The sequence below is a fragment of the Protobothrops mucrosquamatus genome, unplaced genomic scaffold (assembly GCF_001527695.2).
Source record: "Protobothrops mucrosquamatus isolate PMUCROS unplaced genomic scaffold, P.Mucros_1.0 scaffold5315, whole genome shotgun sequence".
NCBI lineage: Eukaryota > Metazoa > Chordata > Lepidosauria > Squamata > Viperidae > Protobothrops > Protobothrops mucrosquamatus.
Genome location: NW_015391180.1, coordinates 1 through 19,414, shown reverse-complemented (window position 1 = coordinate 19,414; position 19,414 = coordinate 1). Strand labels below are relative to the sequence as shown.

Here is a 19,414-nt window from a genome sequence, read left to right as displayed (position 1 = left end):
GATGGTGAGTGCTAATGGATAACTAGACTGAAAAGGAGTGTAAACCCAAAAAGTAGAGGGAAATGGGTTTTTAATAGAAACAATATGTAATACGTACTGTGAATAAGCTATATAAAGGGTGAATACAGGTAGTCCTCGACTTACAACCACAACTGAGTCCAAAATTTCTGTTGTTAAGTAAGACATTCGTTAAGTGAGTTTTGCCCCACTCTATGACCTTTCTTGCCGCAGCTGTTAAGTGAATCACTGCAGTTGATAAGTTAGTAACATGATCATTAAGTGAATCTGGCTTCCCCATTGACTTTGCTTGTCAGAAGGTTGCAAAAGGTCATCACATGACCCTGGGACCCTGCAAATGTCATAAATATGAGTCAGTTGCCAAGGAGCTGAATTCTGCTCACATGACCCTGGGGATGGTGGCAAGTGTGAAAAGCAGTCATAAGTCACTTCTTTCAGTGTTATTGTAACTTTGAACAGTCACTAAATGAACTGTTGTAAGTCGAGGACTACTTGTATAGGGAAGGGAATAAATATGAATAAGTGTGGGTGTGTCTGGCTGCATCCATTGTCAATATGCCTTCTTTGTATAGATTTTTTCCATTTTCCAGGAAAAATGTCCACTCTATAGCGTGTGTTGTGCAACAATGGGATTCTTCAAACATTTAATTGGTATGAAGCCAATAATCATGTCATCTAAATTGCACTGCCAAGCTGGTAATGGTGTGATAACATGTTGGAACACAAAAGTACAGGGGAAGTTTGGTTTACTAAGACTGAAATTATTACTTGCCTGGTTCGAGCACTGTTGGGATTTTATGGTTTCATCTACCTGACTTCCAGTGTAGTTTCCTTTTAAGTAGTAAAAGCTCAAATACTGACTATCACTAATCAGAGATTAGCAATATGTGTTTCTGTCCATAATCAGAAGCTTCAGGACTAGTATAATCCTCAACTGGAAAAGCAAAGGGGACAAATATAATCCCACTCCTTTTTTTAACATGGCTAGGATCAGATAATCCATGTGCAAAGGACTGCCGGCTAATACTATGGTGGGCATAAATTAAACTACTCATAAGAACCCTTTCTCTAACCCTTGCTTTAACAAGAGTGTGCGGTTAATAAAATTTAGAATATTTTTTATTGGCCAAGTGTGATTGGACACACAAGGAATTTGTCTCTGGTACATACAGTATACATACAAACAACAAAGTGATAAATCATAAATAAGATACAATCATAAATCCTAAGATGCAAACAACAAAATGATGAATCATAAGATACCAATGGAAGAAGGTAATAGGAAAGATGAGAAGGATAATAGCAATACAGCTCGACTACATGAGTAAATATCTTTTGGCATAAGGCAGTGCTGTGGGAATTAGGTGTTTAGCAGAGTGATGGCATGGAGGGAAAAACTGTCTTTGTGGCTAGTTGTTTTGGCATGCAGTGCCCGATAAAGGCATCCTGAGGGGAAGAGAATAGGAATAGGAAAAGAATAACAGAAGAATAAAAGTTACAGAGTGTAGTTCCCAGCTTTTCTAAATCTCCAGGCATTGTTCTTGAGATGAAAAATTAGCTCTCCTAAAATGGAAAATTATGGAAGCTAAGGAAGAAAATGGGAAAACCTGCTCAAAAAGTAAGATAGTGAAAGGAAAAGAAATCTGTGGTATTTTGCTTTACTTGTCGGTTCCAAAAGATCCAAGTGGGATATCAGATGTCACTTTTCCCAAGATATGGCCAGTGACAATGCCGGCTGTATGCCAACGTTCGACCTTTGTCTTGAAGACACCCCTAGCTGAGCCTTTGTCTTTTGGAAACCACTAAAGTTATCTCTCTGCTTAAGAAAAGAAAAAGTAAAGCCATTGGGAGTATGTAATACTGACTAGATTATTTACATATATTGACTGCATCCACCACATACCAGACTGAGTCAAACTTATTATATATTGAAACTGTAATTGAAAGAGAAGACAAAATAGCTATTCATCAGTAGCATTTTCGGAGACATTCAGTCTGACATTTTCCCCACTGGAATCTCCCTTTTAACATTGTTGACTCATACATACACCCAGGATGTCCCATGAGGAAAATGGCACATTGCCTTCATAGACGTGGGGGCAGTATTGAGCTCAATACCCAGAAACAAGCTTTGGGAGAAAGTCTCAGCCTTTTCCCTTGGCTGATACCTTCTTGTGAAGAACCATACAGTGATGGTGCATGGTGACTTTGACAGGCATCCTTTATTCACCATCTCATTTATTCAGAAGAAGATGAAACAAGATAGTCACAACACAAGTACAAAATTGGCAGAACTGGAATCACATTGTTGCAATGCTGTCATCGTCATTTGCTCCCTTTCCCTCAGTTCTATGACCTTGTCCTTCCCAAATGCATTTTTCTTTTTCTTTAAAATCTGAGCCCTGCACGGCTGCAAAGGCAGCTTTCGCAGTCCGAATCCTTCCAGAAATGTCAGGCTCAAGAACATTTTCTTGCCAGGATAGCACGAACAATAGCAATAGTACTTAGACTTATACCAGGGCAATTCAGAAATAAACCTCCTTTTGGTTATCAATGACAGACCCTCGCAGATACAGAACTTTTATTACACACATTCGAAAACTGCAACATTACATTGCTTTTCAACATAATTGCCATTCAAATTGAGGCACTTGATATAACGTCTTACAAGGTTTGAAATTCCTCAGTAATAGTCGCTCAGCGCCAAATCTGGGCTATAGTGGTGTGATCAAAAACATCCCAACGGAACTGCTTCAAAAGTTCTTGGATGCGTCTAGCGGTGTGCGAGCGAGCATTATCATGAACCAACACCACACCGGAAGTGGTGCCATAGAAAATCCCGCCAAATGTGAAGATGCCAAAGGAGTACTGCTAGTGAAGTTCATGGAGCGTGGTTTGACCATCAATTTCGTAACTGTGAAACGTTACGAAAACTCAGACAAGCCATCCATAACAAGCATCAGGGCATGCTGAACTACAGCACCCTCTGCGCGATTTACAGAGTCAGCATCTTGCCCCCAACAATCTGGGTCCTCATTTTACCTCATCCTCTTCCATCGGAAGGGTGGAAGGGTGAGTCAACCTTGAGCTGATAGCATCTAGGTTTGCCTGCGATACTGCATTCTAACCACTATCCCACCATACTCTTAAAGGATAGTTCACACTCTCTACTTTAAAAGAACTTTATGGAGGAAAGGGTGTTCCCATGTGAGAGCTAGAAGTCCAAGGGCTTTTTGCATTAACACAGAATTAAATGTGCTTCAGTGTCTGGCCTGCATGATCTCATAGAGTAATCCTGCCCATGAAAAAATTACCCCTTCCCCATCTGTGTTCAGAGTAATGGGTACAGAATTACAGGCTCAAGGGTTTATGATAAACGGATCCATTAGCATCTTCTTTTCATACATCAAGTGGATGCTGTTATCACATATAAACATGACAAGTTTTATATGTTTTTTAATGCCTTTCCTAAATAGCGAGAAGGTTACATGAAAGAAAACTTAATTTGGGAACTTGTTGCAAGGCATATCTTCATTGTTACTGATTGAATGAAATGTAAGTCAGTGTTTTGGACCACTTTTTAAAATTTAAACTGAAATAACAGAATGAGACAAAATGTAAGGCTTTTCCTCATAGTTGTCAAAGTGCTTTTTCCCCAAACCTTGAGGCAGCAGAAAAGATTGGTTCAGTAATTGGATTATATTATTGCAATATGCTCTACAAGGGGTTGCCTTGAAGATCATTAAGAAGCTTTAGTTAAGACTCCAGATCAACCCTAGAAAAATAGAGTGGTTTGAGGGTATTTGGCTTCCCAGGAACTGATTATTTTCATCGTTGAACTGTGATAATGTTGTATTTCTCCTGATAGAGCATGGTAGGGAAACCTTTGCACAGATTCCAAACCGAAATGGTGGGAAAATTTGCAAATATAACAAACGCTCACTGAACCAATAGCTTGGAGATTTACATTGTTTAAATAGGCAAGGCAGTGAATTTATGAATGCTAGCCTTTGTTAATCCTGTTTTAGATGCCTTATTACAATGTAATCTATTTTCTATGTAAGGAAGGTCATCCTTCAGAAGAATATGCTAGCTTAATTTTATACAAAACTCTATTTGCTAGAATAAACTCCTGAGAAATATTCTTCTATAAACATATTTATTGAAGGTCTATTTAGATTTTGCTTTGTATCTTAAATTCATCTGCAATTATATGCAGGAAATACATATCTGTTGTATAGTCCATGAAGGAAGCAAGACAATATGGCATATAAGTCTTACTTGAAAGGAACCACAAAGTAGCAGCCAAAAACAATATAACCTGTAACCTGAATTACTCTATTTACCCACACCATTTGCAGGCAATGGAGCATTCAGGGCAAAACAAATATGCCCCAAAGAAACTTCCTTTGCTGTCTATCAGCCTTCCTGTCCCACCTGAATTCAATATTTTTAAACTGTTTAATTAAAGACTTATAACACTGGAAAATCAAAAGAAATTGTATTTATTTACAAGTATGCAACTTGGACACCACCATTACCTATTAAGACATTTGTAAAAATATTGAAATGCTACAACTACAGCCTAGTGGGGTTTTTGTTGGGAGGATACCTTTTGGGTGGGATGTATTTCCAAGCATTCTGTGGGTCCAAAAATTCTGCCTACTCACCTTTTCTTGCTAAATTTCATAATCTGGAAGTGGTCTTATGACTTCTGGAGGTTCCCCAAGATTCAGGGATCCAAAATTATTTGCCAGCCTATGTTGAAAAATAATACAATATTAAAGTCCCATCAAATAATTGTGAGAAGCAGTAGTGGCAGCAAATGCATCCATTTTAATTTTTAATACTGATAAATATAGATAAATATAACTCATATGAACAAAAAACAAAACTATCCTCCATTATTTTTAAAAGTGGGAAGGGGTCCCAATAGAGAAAAGTATAAGAAACACTAGTCTAGCACAATGTTCTCCAATCTTGGCCACTTCCAGATATGTGGTCTTCCATTCCAGACAGTCTGGCCATTGCTGAGAAATGTTGGAAATGAAATCCACATATTTAGAACTTGTCCAATTTTGGGAAAAGAGTCTGATAAGCATTATTTGGGGGGGGGGAAATCCATGATCAGATTTGCCACATTGTGTATGGGGTTGTGGTTTTTAATCAATTGAAAACAGGTTATCAGTAAGTCAAGCTCTGGCAAGGCAATAGAACAGTGGTTCTCAACCTTTTTAATGCCGCGACCCCAACCGGTCGTAAGTCGAGGACTAAACCGGTCGTAAGTCGAGGACTACCCAACCGGTCGTAAGTCGAGGACTTTCCCTGCCCGGGAGCACCGCACATGCGTGGTTCCGCTCCCTGCGCCGGCCGAGGCGTAGCTGGCAAGCGGCAGAGACGGAGCAGGCCGACCACCAGCTGGCCCAGCCCAAGGGAGGTAAGGCACCCGCCAGAAAAGGGGGAAAAATGGCGGACAAAAAAATGGTGGACAGCCTTGCTTGGCGACCCCCATGAAATGGTCGATCGACCCCAAATGGGGTCCCGACCCACAGGTTGAGAACCACTGCAATAGAATATTATTTTTCGTATCAAAATTGATGCCCATTTTCAACTCTGGGCCCTCCTCATAATAAGTCCATGCTGGTAAGAAAACAACTTTGGATTTCTGGGTTCCATACTATCCATGCTGTTTGAGAGCTGAGCTAATTTATCGAATGCTCAAGCACCCATACACATCTCTGTACACATTCATAAATAATAATAAACAAATTCATATTCTCTACTGTGCTCCTGTCCATTTGGCTGCTCATCCACAGTGCTAGTTGTAGTAATATTAGTAGTAATAGTAATGCTGCTTATCATTCCATTTGGAGGAAAGGTGACATATGGATTGCAATCCTATATTTGTTACCTAGTGTATTTAATGAGGTTTATTCTTGAGTAGAAGATTGCTCTGTGACTCCACTAAAGCATGCTGCCAGAAACAACTGCAAATTCAATGATGATATATAAAAATCTTACATAAGGTTAATGCATTTATAAACAAGGAGATAACAGTGACCCTCAGCAACAAATTGATAGACCAGATCATCATCTTCAGATGATGATGACATCATGACAGCTTCCATGTGTTAGGAGTGAGCTCATCCCAAGAAGCCCAAACATCATGTTATTTTTGTAAAAGAAGAAAATTATCAAGTTGGCTCTGGAACTCATGTTTTGGTTTGTTTGTCCTATACTCTTGCATATCAGGATGAAGACGTCATTTTGTTATTATTCTGAGTGTATTCCATTGAACAAGATTCAAATGACTTGAGAAGTTATGATTGGGCATATTTATTTCTCTTCTGCCAGCTCAGCTTTCAAAGCAGTTGTTGGTTGGAATAAAGAGAGGACCGTTTCAACACTTGTCCAACCTCTCCATTTATAAATTTCTCATGGATGAATTCCAGCTGCTGCTTGCTCTCCTTGGAGGCATCTGTTGTTCCATTTTCCTGCTAAAGTGCATTTGGTTTTTGAAATATTTTCTTCCTTACATATGGAATATTTTGCCTTCATCTTATTTTCGTTCAATGGGAGAATGGGCAGGTAAAGACACCTTTGCTATTCTTATATGCCAATGTGGAGGGAAAAGATATTAGCTCAGTGTTGGAAAGTCAGTTTTCCATATCATTTATCTCTAAAAGTCTGGAGAATTTGAGAAATAGGAACTTGTTTCATTGTTCTGAGACATTGTTCATTTTCTTTTTTACTGCAGAGTATAGAACTCTATTTTCCTTTATTTGGAAAATGTTTAAAATGGGCAAGTAATGGCATGGAGAGTTACAAACGGACTATTTGCTTGTGTTATGCAATTCCATAATATTTTTAATACTAAATGTTCTGCTTTTCAGGAATGCAATTGCTATTTTGTGTGTATGCGTGTGTATATTTTTATTCCAGTATGATTCTGTAGCTGTCCTCATGTTGTACATGCAGATAAATTTTCTCTTGCTTGGGCTGTAGTTCTTTAATGGTGGGATGCATAACAGAATAAGACTGGAATTTTAACCATTAATAATAATAAGTATCTTAGATCACCTGTAAACATATAACTGCCATTCTTGGGAAGAGATGACCATTTTTATTACAATAGTGGGATTTAGATTCTTTGTTAGAGGGATTGGATGGAGAAGACATAAAAGATTGAGAACCACTGGTTTTTAAAAAAAATTTCTCATTTGAACCTGCAAGTATCCTCAGTAGAAAAAACAAACAAACAACTTATCTTATTAGAAGTTGGTAGGATTGTATCACAACTATACTAGGCTTATGATTGCTGAACTGCCTCAGGTTTTCTTTTTCCTAATCTCTTACAATTTTCTACAATTTTATGAACCTTTGCTACTCTTGGAAGGAAACAAATATAAGCAATGTAAGCATTGTGAAATTAATTTGCAATCCTAAGTGCCCTCCCCTAGGAACAAGTCTTATTCAAAGCATCATATTCTGATGTTTGGTAATTAAGAAACATTAGAGCATTTATACAGATATTATTTCCTATGTCTATATAAAATCCCATAGAATTCACTAATATTTATTTTTCAGTGAAAAGCGACAGATTTTTACTTTTAGGTATATCATGATTGGCTATCTTATTCCCATATTTTCTATAAACAATATTTTCTCTGCATGAATTTAATTATGCACGGAATTTCTATACTACTGTACAGCTTCTAGCTTAGATCTGTTATTATGTCCAGGTGAAGAATTTTCAGTGAATTTTACTAGGTCCATATATTCCTAAAGCAGGGTCCAACAAATTAAGTAATAATTTACTTCCTTCTGACTTTTGATATCCAGACTGTTACTATTTTTAGGACAATGTCTGTCTTTAATTTCAAACTCTCTTAAAGTACAATCTTTTGAGTAATCTCACTTGGTCTTTCCACTTTCCAGCAAGTGTAGCCGTGGACTACATTTTAAAGAGATTTTAGACAAGCAACTTGATTGATACGTATTACAAAACCAAATCACCAAATTCCCCAGTTGCTGCTTTCCATGCTATTTCAAAACTAAAGTAGTAAAAAACTTTGTTCTAATATAAATTAGGTCAAATCGCATTTGCTAGGCCCCTACATGTCTTATGTCTAAAGATGAAAGTGAGAGGAAAATATATACATATTAAGATGTATAAAAGGAATAAGATAATTAAACATTATATTCTTTTTTTTTTTAGTGGTCACTGGAGCAGGAGGTGGAATTGGAAGAGCCTACTCGTTGGAGGTGGTAAACATATATTTCATGTTTATATTGGGCTCAGATAGTTTAGAATACATTCTAATGTGCTGTGTAAACAGTTTGTCATTAATACTGTGCCAAAATTATTCTTCCAACTTCTTGAAATATTTTTTTCCTTTCTGAAGAGGTGTCAGGTTTTTGTTTTAGTTTTACTTCATTGCTAAAATGCTAATGCTATAGTTATAAGGGGGTAGCAGCTGCTGCTGCTGCTGCAGTAATGGCATTTTGGGTTGTACAGTATATCATTCCACCAATCTGTTTAGCAGTCTGATACATGCCTGTGCATGTACCTGAGTGGTAGAAAAAAAAAACAAATCCCCCTTTTCTTCAGATTTAATTGACATCTGAGAACCAGAGAGGCTACAGATGATTGGCAGGATGGTGGCAGAGTGAAAGATTTGCCATGCACCACACTGCTGAAGGACAACATAAACTAGCCCTGCCCCTATCTATGAGAATTCATCTAAATTTCCACTTGCATTGGATTCTTTTTCTACGGCTAATTTCTTTTCCATCAAGTTGCATAAGAGGTAAAAGGTAAAGATTTCCCTGCCCGGTCCTGTCTGATTCTAGAGCACCTCCATTTCTTGGCTGAGGGAGCCAGTATTGTCTGAAGACATTTTTTGTGGTCATGTGGCCAGCATGGCTATATGCCAAAGGCTCATGGAACACTGTTACCTTCCCACCAAAGTGGTACCTGTTAATCTACTCGCATTTGCATGCTTTCGAATTGCTAGGTGGAGAGGAGCTGGGGCGGGAATGGAAGCTCACTCTGTTGTGCAGCGCCCGTGTCTAGAACCTCTGAGCCATCATGTCCCCTGTTGTGTAGGAACAGGAATACAAAATACATATGCTATTTCTCTTTACTTCAATAAAGGGGCAATCATTGCCTACAATAATTATCTAGGTTTAGAATAACTTGATACAAGCAGAACGTGTTTTGCATGATAAAGTTTTCTATGGACATTACTAAACATGCCTTCAAATCTGGCTATCCAGGAAGTGAATTGAGCTCTCTGCCAGTAAGTTGATAGTATCATCAGATGCTTTCCATGCCATCTGATTCCAGGAGGTAAGATGAAAGCCACCTGCTTGCACAGAATTTTGCCATTCCAGCTGAAGCAGTGGTTCTCAACCTTTTTAATGCCGCGACCCCAACCGGTCGTAAGTCGAGGACTAAACCGGTCGTAAGTCGAGGACTAAACCGGTCGTAAGTCGAGGACTACCCAACCGGTCGTAAGTCGGGGACTTTCCCTGCCCGGGAGCGCCGCACATGCGTGGTTCCGCCCCCTGCGCCGGCCGAGGCGCAGCTGGCAAGCGGCAGAGACGGAGCAGGCCGATCACCAGCTGGCCCAGCCCAAGGGAGGTAAGGCACCCGCTGGAAAAGGGGAAAAAAAATGGCGGACAAAAAAAATGGCGGACAAAAAAAATGGCGGACAGCCTTGCTTGGCGACCCCCATGAAATGGTTGATCGATCCCAAATGGGGTCCCGACCCACAGGTTGAGAACCACTGAGCTGAAGGAAGCTGGGATCTATATGTGATGAAGCACGGCAAACAACAAACCAGTGAAAACTCAATATGCTTCTTGTGTAGATCTAACACTAGGTTTTATAACACCATATTTTTAAACCAGGAAAGAAAATAACTTTACAAAATTTAAAAGGTTAAAAAGCAAAATTATTTTGGGTAGTCACCCAATAATATGTATAGTCTTGGATATAAGGAACGGTTGCCATATAAGGAACGGTTGCTGGAATTGGGTATGTCTAGTTTAATGAAGAGAAGGACGAGGGGGGACATGATAGCAGTGTTCCAATATCTCAGGGGCTGCCACAAAGAAGAGGGAATCAAGCTATTTTCCAAAGCGCCTGAAGGCAGGACAAGAAGCAATGGGTGGAAACTAACCAAAGAGAGAAGCAACCTAGAACTAAGGAGAAATTGCCTGACAGAACAATTAATCAGTGGAAGAACCTGCCTCCTGAACCTGTGAATGCTGCAACCCTGGAAGTTTTTAAGAAGAGACTGGACAGCCATTTGTCTGAAATGGTATAGGGTTTTCTGCCTGAGCAAGGGGTTGGACTAGATGACCTCCAAGCTCCCTTCCAACTTTATTATTATTATTATTATTATTATTATTATTATTATTATTATTATTATTATTATTATTATTATTATTATTATTATTATTATTATATTCTAGTTTAGAGAGAAGAGAATTTTGAGATCATTTTTGTAATGCAATCATACAAAGATTAATTAATTGATTATATGCAGAGATATTTTTGACTTTTAGAAACCACATTGATTTTCTCCATGAAATCATATAAAGAGAATGTATTATTAGAATTAGAATAACAATTAGAATTAGAATAACAGAGTTGGAAGGGACCTTGTAGGTCATCTAGTCCAACCCCCCCACCACGGCCAAGCCAGAGACCCTACACCATTTCTGACAGATAGCAGTCCAGTCTCTTCTTGAAAGCTTCCAGTGATGAAACTCCCACAACATCTGGAGGCAAACTGTTCCATTGGTTGATTGTTCTCACTGTCAGAAAATGTATCCTTATTTCTAGGTTGAATCTCTCCTTGATCAGTTTTCATCCGATATTCCTTGTCTGGTCTTCAGGTGCTTTGGAAAATAGGTTGACCCCCCTCCTCTCTGTGAAAGCCCCTCAAATATTGGAACACTGCTATGCTGTCTCCCCTGGTCCTTCTCTTCATTAGACTAGCCATGCCCAGTTCCTGTAACCATTCTTCATTAAATTTTACACAGTAAATATATAAAGACACACCCACAACCTCCCATGCTCATTCTTCTTAATGGTAGGATTGGGTTTACAGCATATAAATAAAGTACACTTTTTCACATAGGAGGTGGTCCATTAACTCAGCATAAAATTTTAAATATTGCTAAACTTTGTTTTTCAGCTTGCCAAGCACGGATTAAATGTGGTTCTCATAAGTCGATCACTCAAAAACTTGGAGAAGGTAGCCTTGGAAATTGGTAAGTCTGTAACAAGAAGGAGCTTTGCCCAAGGTATCTCAAGTTCACATTGTAGCCTCACAGCAGAAGAATTCTTCATTGCAATGAAGCAAAAATGATACAAAACAATGGGCAAGCTTTCAAGTTTAATCAGACTGAATGTTAATTTGGAAGAAGGGAATAGAGAAAAAAACCACTGGTTTAATACTGCAGGAAGAAAGATTTACGTTCTAGAATAATGCATGGGTAGGAATGGCAGACTTAATTCCATTAAATTCAAATAAGTGCAATTGTGGAATTTGATTTTATTTGTTAAATGAACCCATCATGGCTTCCTGTACAAGTAATCCTCACATTCACTCGGCAAGTGGGACTAGCAGTTCATTAAATGAATCACTATGGGTTAAGTGCAACATCATTTGACCACAACTAGCAACTTCCTGCCAACTTCCCTATTGACTTTAATTGATGGAAGCTGGCTACGAAAGCTGCAAATGGTGATCACACACGACTGTGGGATGCTGTGACCATCATAAATGTGTGCCAGTTGCCCGAAATGTGATTAGGTGACTGCAGGGACCTCATGACAGCCACAACTTTGAGAACAGGTCATAAATCTTCTTTTTCAAGACATTGACAGAAAGTGAGAAGCACTGAGGACATGTATTATGTTTCAAATGTCACTGTGATCAATAGATCAAAATAATGCATTATTTTGATCTAAAGCTATTTTTATTGAACTAACATGTCATCCATTAAAGAAATCTTGCAACAGCAGCAGAGGTAATCTTGTCCCATGATTCACTGTATTTTCCTCAAGCAAATGCTACTGAATCTAATAAAAAAATTGCTGGCAGACAAAAATTGATTTATTCATGGCACAACATATGACCCCTTTGTGTCTTGCTTACTAAGGATTGTGACCAACATTTAATACTAAAGCTTATATGCTAATTCATCTGTTAACCTCTAAGGTAAACAAAATTTGTGTAGTTTTTACTGAAATAGATATAAATTTTAGTAAAAGTTACAATAAATTTTGGAAGCTGCTGTGATTTCCAGCATTGGGTATGAATTAATTGAATGTCTGATACTAAGTCATATAGTAACTGTTTTCCAGTGATTCTGCCATTGTCATAAGTGATTCTGCCATTGTCACTGGCTCCAAATATGTTTAAATGGATGTAATATTCCAGGTAAGGTCCCTGTTTTGGTGTCCTCATAGATTTAATCTATTTAAACTTAATACAATTATAGGGGGGGAAAATAAATTAATATAAAACCTCCTCCTCCTCCATGCAGAACAAACGACTAAGAGAACTGTGAAAATCATACAAGCTGACTTCACAGAAAATGACATATATGAAAACATTGAAGAAAACCTTCAAGGATTAGAAATTGGAATTTTGGGTAAGTTAACCAAGAATGGAAGAATGAAGTCACCCAAAATTAAGCTGGTTCAAAGGAGACTTTCCTTTTTATGAATTAGTTAAATGTGACCAATTTTTGAACATTAGAACTCTGGGAAGTTTTTTAAAAGTCATCCTTCAATAAAAGAAACCAGTGATAGGTGAAAATAATTTGATTTTTAACTACTATTTTGGTAGTAGTAGTACTATTTGGGGATACTAATAAAAACCATTTTTGTCAGTTGCCCTTTTTACCTTTTTCCTATATAGGAGAGTGTTACCTGTCCAGAGTTAGAAGTCTCTGTTCTTCTGACCCTGAGGGTCCAAAATCCCACTGCACCTTGCTAAGACTGAGTCACAGCCAGCTTCTTCCCATCCAAAGCCTTACAGCCTCCAGGCATTCAGTCAGCATCTGATCAGCATCACTTGCCCAGCATAGGGTAGAAATATATAATTGGGTATCATCCATACATTAGCTTACTGATGATACCAAAACCCATGTTGGTGAATGACCACTCCCAATGGCTTCTTAGAAATTAGAAAGTAGGAGAGGGAGAGAGACTTGTGTCATGAAGTGCCCCTCATAACAGGGGACCAGGATTTGGACCCCTCCTCCCCCCATTAGTACTGACTGCTACCAACCACAGAGAAAGGAGGAGAATTACTGCAAAATAGTGTTCTCCACTCCCAGTTCCTGGAGCCAATTCAACAAGATCAATAGTATCAAAAGCCACTGAGAGATCCAGAAGGACCATATCACCCTCATCCAGAGCCCACCAAAAGTTATCCACCTATGCTACCAATGCTGCTTGGTACTATAGCTCAGCCTGAATCATGCCTGAAAAGCATCCCAATAAATTACTCAGCGAAACATTGTAGATGATAGTTTCTTTTCTTCTATCCTTTAAATTTACATAGCATTAAATTGTCTTCATCAGACAGACACAGTTGATCTGACATTAGTGTTATTAGAAAACAGCATTCAACAATCATGTTTATCTGTGAATGAATTCTGTGTATTCTCTATCTTCAGAAAAAAGCATCTTTAGTCAGGGCTGGGAACCTATTATAGTGAGCTGGTTATTTCATCAAAACAAAGGCAAGGGCACAAATGTTTTGGTCTCTTTTCTCATTTTTCAGCCGAAAAAAATGGAGCTTTGCCTTTAAAAAAATACCAATACAATCTAGGAGCCAAGGAGCTCTGGAGATCAAAAGAGTGGGACTCTGGTCTGCATGTGATCCAGAGACTCTAATGGTTCCCTTGTACTTCATGATTCTAATTTGCTTTTTTTTCTTTTTTATTAGTTAACAATGTTGGAATGCTACCTAATCGCTTTCCGTGCCATTTTCTTAATATTCCAGACAAAGATGAGGTAAGGATTCTTCCATAATAGTAATAAGATCATGTATTTGTGTTTTCATACAAAATGTAGTATCAGCCACACTACGTAGACCAGAGAATTAACTCCACGGGGATGATAAAATTATACTTTATTGAGATGAGCAACTTTTATTGAAGCAATAACACAGAGTATTGTAAGCTCAACTGTGCTTTACTACCCCTCGTTCTTATACTCCAGTATTCAAGGTTGAGCCTCTTGAGCCTCTACACAAAATTGTTCTTGTTTATCAGGGCTTAAAGAATGTTTCAGGAAGTATTTCTATCATGATCATCTCCCATTTTCTCTAGAATACAGTACTAAATTTTGTTGAAGTAAATGAGTAGCCAATAAACAAGGTTTCTAAATTTGATTGAAGCTTGATTCACATTTAAATTATTTTTTTTATGAAGTTTTGTGTCAGGAAGCGCTCGACCTGGCAAGGAGGAAAGTTCAAGTGCAGAGTAAGCCTGGATTTACTATACAACTGCCAAAGGGCTAGGACTGACTCCCACTAATTTCCTTGGAGCCTTATCTATTTGTTCCCAAGAGAAGACTTCCAGTCTGGGGAGATTCTTGTATTATAGGCAAAACATAATAGTTAGCTTGAACTCTGCATGACATTTGCCTGTTCTTGCCTGACATTTTGACTAGAATCAAACATGCATTTCTAGACACAATTGGATGTTTGAGGAAGTGTAATGGGTTGTTTTGGATTGTAGGCAGTCAAGATGTTTATTTCTGCAGCAAAATATCAATTTCATAGAAAAGGAAAATGTCTGGCTGGGGGAAATTGACTTGTGCTACATACAAGCCATCTAGCTAAATAATGTTTGGGTTATCCTGTAGAAGCAAATTAATCCTCATGAAATAGGAAGGCTCATGCGGCCCTGGTAGGAACAGATTTTTAAACATCTCATTCTAGAAACTGAGGCCAAACTGAATTTTCTGAGCATCTTGTTTTCTTCAAATCAGCACAACTGCCATGTAATCCATGTATTATTCTCAACAGGACCTCATTAATTGCAACATCATGTCTGTCACTAAGGTATGTATCACAGACCAGACCAGCTCTTATGTTTGCTTGCATAAAAGTAAGGCATGGCATTTGAACTGAATGCAAAGAAACATAGACTTTGACAATGTCTGGCCTTCCACAAGTTTCTGGGTTGCAACTCTTTGTCATCCGTAGAGTGAAAATGGTCCTTACTCAATTCTTCTCCTTCTGTTGTTTCATTAGCATCCCAGGGATTTTCTGCTCCTCCACTTTGCTTGTATGCTGGTTCCCTTCCTCTTTGGAGGTTGAAATATATGACATCAGAATGGGTAACCACCTAGGCCAGGCATGTCAAACTTGCAATGTCATGTGACATCGCGTAACATATTGCAACTTTTTCCCCATTGCCGGCAATGGGGTGGGTGCGATTTCGGTATGACGCATCTGGTCCATGGGCCGGCAGTTTGACATATTTGACCTACGCTAATCAAAACTGAATATGGCTACTGCATGATAGCAAAACAAAATTTCTAAAGCTAGGCATACCATTTTACTTTCCCATCACATCATACAATCAAAACAATTTTAGTGGTAAATACAGTATGTGAAAGCAGGTATATTAATATCCTTGCTTATCGTTTAGCTGTAGGCAATGTAGAAAAGTGTAGACTTTCAGTGGCATAATTTCTCACAGTGTTCTTTTTATAACAAAATGGCTGCTTTGGGATACCAAGAGGCTTAAAATCTGTACCTCACCTACCTTTAATCAGCAATGTTTTATATAAACATGAGGGTCAATTTTCTTAGCCAGTGGGCACTAATAAGACTGTTCTTGTGTATCTGTTGTAAGTTCTTTCTTTGTGAACAATAGCTTTACTTCAGCAGAAAGATTACTGGATGGGTTTTTCTTCCTTCTAGAAGTATTATAATGCAGCATTTAGTTCTTGACTCTTTTCCTGGCAAAACTAGAGTTTGTTTCTTAGCAATTTGGGACAGCAGCATCACTTGAACTGACGTAATGTTCATTGCAGCTTTAGCTGATCATATAATAGTGAAGCCTTTGCTATCACATTTCCTTCTGAGCAGTCAGGAAAAGCTGCTTAAGCTTTGTGTTTACAAGTTATCTCAAACATCTTTAAAGGATGTCAAATGTTTTTTTTTCCCTAAACAGAATCTGACAGCTGCTGCTTTGATATTTGTTCAAACCCTTTTGTTGGTTCAAACCAACAAAAACAAACCAACACAATATGCACAATATTTTGGTTGCTATAAGCATTTCTAAACAGGCCCTTTGATTCTAGATTGGACAAATTGTCAAAAATACCATTCAGCAGAGATAGGGAATTGGACCTTCCCACATTGGCAAGTTTTTTTTTTTCCCCACTTAATTGGTTTTTCTTTCTAGTAACAAAAATATGAAAGAAAATCTGAATGTTATAAACAGACAATAGTTGCATAACAAAAGCGTTCTCTGGAAACATTCATGGAAAACTTTGACTATCATTTCTCATTAGTTTACTTAAAAAGATGTAAGAGGTTTTTCTTGCTACTTGAATCCATGTTTTTTAGCAGGGGTCTTCAAACTTGGCAACTTTAAAACTTGTGGACTTCAACTCACAGAATTCCTCAGCCAGCCAAGGCTGGCTGAGGAATTCTGGGAGTTGAAGTCCACAAGTCTTAAAGTTGCCAAGTTTGAAGACCCCTGTTTTTTTAGGGTGGAGGGCACATTTGAATTGATGAGAGTACAGGTAGTCCTCAACTTACGACCAGTTGTTTAATGACTGGTCAAAGTTACAATGAATTTCAAAAAGGCTACTTATGATCTGTCGTAGAAATTATGACTGCTGTGCACAGCCCAGTCATGTGATTGTATTTTGGGCATTTGACAATCAGTTTGCATTTACCTCCTTCATGGGACCTTCTGACTCAACAATTTTATGATTGTTTTCAGGAGGTGAAGTACTTTATTTCAAGAGAAAAGGGGGGGGGAAGTCTCTCTCTCTCACACACACACATACACACATAGTCAATATCTAATTTGGGACATCAATATATATTGTTTAGGGCATTGTGGTGGCTAAATTGCCAATGTTTCTTGAATTGTCTCAAACAATCTGTGAGGGCTAGTTCTAATTATACTTTTTTTTTTTAGATGACGCGAATCATTTTGAAACAAATGGTGGCAAGGTAAAGCAATTTTCCACATTATAATTTATTTATTAATTGTTTTCTTCAGGGAAGCCTTTTGATTTTAATGAACTTTGGGATGATTTGGGTTGGCATAAATTACACCATTTTCCAGAGAATGTCATAGTCACAAACCAGATATTAGGCCAGGGTAGGCAACCTTGGTTCTTTTATGACTCGTGGACTTCAACTCCCAGAATTCCTGAGCCAGCCATGCTGGCTCAGGAATTCTGGGAGTTGAAGTCCACGAGTCATAAAAGAACCAAGGTTGCCTACCCGTGTATTAGGCCATATCACAGGGTCAATGTATGCAGCCCATCCAATAGGATACAAAGGATGTTCCGTGGCAATTCTCTTCTGTCCATACATTAAGCAACTGCACCTGCTAATGATCTATAAATTCATTAGCGTTTGAATCCATTAGTTAATGTTATTCTAGCAGTTTGCAGGCTGGCCTTGAAGGATATACAGCAGCGGCTCCCAATCTTTTGTATACCCTGCCCCCTAGAATGCTTCTGATATATTCTTGCACCCCTTACAAAAGTTCGAAATAACGGCAATGAATTATGCATCTACACTATAATTTTGAGAACCCAAGTTTTCACACCCCCTAGAATATCGTCTCGCACCCTCGGTTGGGAACCCCTGATATACAGTATGGCAGGGTTTTTTTTATGGTGGATTTCTCCAGACATCAAATGAACGACAGGGATCTTGCAGTCTTTGTCTTATGTAAGGGTAAATACTTGTTAACTCAATGAAATGCCATAAATCTCCTAAGAAGATTGAGCTTGGGTAAGTACTGGCATCTATAAAACCTGAGTAAGTGTATTAGTTTAGTGCATGCAAGATACCTAAAAGTTATTTTCAATTTACATTTCAGAAAAAAAGGTCTAATTCTTAATCTTTCATCAGCCTTTGGCACCTTTCCTTGTCCTTTATATGCAATCTATTCTGCATCTAAGGTATGACTTTAATTTTTTTTGTACTTCAGTTTTTATCTATGGTTATTGGTTTCATGATATTAAAAAAATACCTTGCCATTTCTAAAAGCTGAAATCAGACATCATATACTTCAATTACAAGACTGTGATGAACTCTGCAAAAGTTATTCAGAGCCCTGATGTTAAAGAAACTGGAAGACCAAAAAGAAAGGTTTTTTTCCCCATGAATGATGAAACAGGAACATAGGACAACTTCCCATCAGCCCATGTACACATTTACTAGTCTGCTAGCACAAATTAAGCAAGACATAAGAAAAGGCAGAAACTATGTCTAAAGTGTGTTTTTATTTTAATCCCAATTTACTTAAAAATGTTACCAGGAAACAAATGTGATTTGTCCAAAACCTGAGGGGGAGAATTGGGTAAACTGTCAGTTTTATTTTGAGCCATTTTATCTTTCTTCCCCATTATGATAGCAAGCCTGTTTACCTGTTCCAGTTCTTAAATTAATATTCTTTTTTTCAAATATTCATTTGGAATACCTGAACATGTTAGTTGTAAAAATAATTTCTGGTTCACTAGAGGGAAAGAATGACAAATTTTTATATATGCAGCCTTCTTGTGATTGGGATTCCTGGATATGTTGCAAGGGGTCTTTTATATCTGAATTAACTGAACAAAATTTGGATGCAACTTTCTATATTCTCAGTATTCAGCAATGACACTAAGTAGTGATATGAAGAACAAATGGAAAGATTTTGAAAAAGGGCCTTGAATGAAATCAAGCTTTAGATCTAGAAAATAATTTCATAAATGTGTACAAGCAATGTAATATTCTTTAAAACTGTCCCTTTGTTTCTCTGTAATTCTACGTAGGCTTTTGTATACACATTTTCCAAAGCACTTCAAGTGGAATATAAGTCAAAAGGAATTGTGATACAGGTAATTACATTTCTTTTTTTCTTTTTGCAATAAGCATTGAATTAAATCAATGGAATAGATTGGGGCTTTGGAAATTTTTATCATGTTTTCTTTCCTCCTGCTTCTAAAAACCCCTCCTTTTCTCTTTTTTTGTGTCTTCATGTGTATTTTTTCCAATAAAGGATGAACACGTTACAATGTACATTTTACAACATCTTCTGGAATGTGAAACTGTGACTGTTTTTTTCTCCTTATTTTAGGCAGTGACTCCCTTTGCTGTTTCTACTCCGATGA

At 37.9% G+C, this 19,414-nt stretch overlaps 1 protein-coding gene across 1 annotated transcript; it reads left to right on the top strand.

Moving 5' to 3' along the window:
* Positions 1-6,455: 6,455 nt before the first annotated feature.
* On the top strand, positions 6,456-19,410 carry HSD17B3 (hydroxysteroid 17-beta dehydrogenase 3; the record flags this gene model as incomplete). The annotated part of the gene is made up of 10 exons (XM_015829049.1): positions 6,456-6,606; positions 8,237-8,283; positions 11,229-11,304; positions 12,586-12,693; positions 13,998-14,065; positions 15,084-15,119; positions 17,221-17,255; positions 18,139-18,220; positions 19,076-19,141; positions 19,381-19,410. Coding segments are annotated over exons 1-10 (699 nt in total), but the record flags the coding sequence as incomplete, so codon positions are not given.
* Positions 19,411-19,414: the final 4 nt, after the last annotated feature.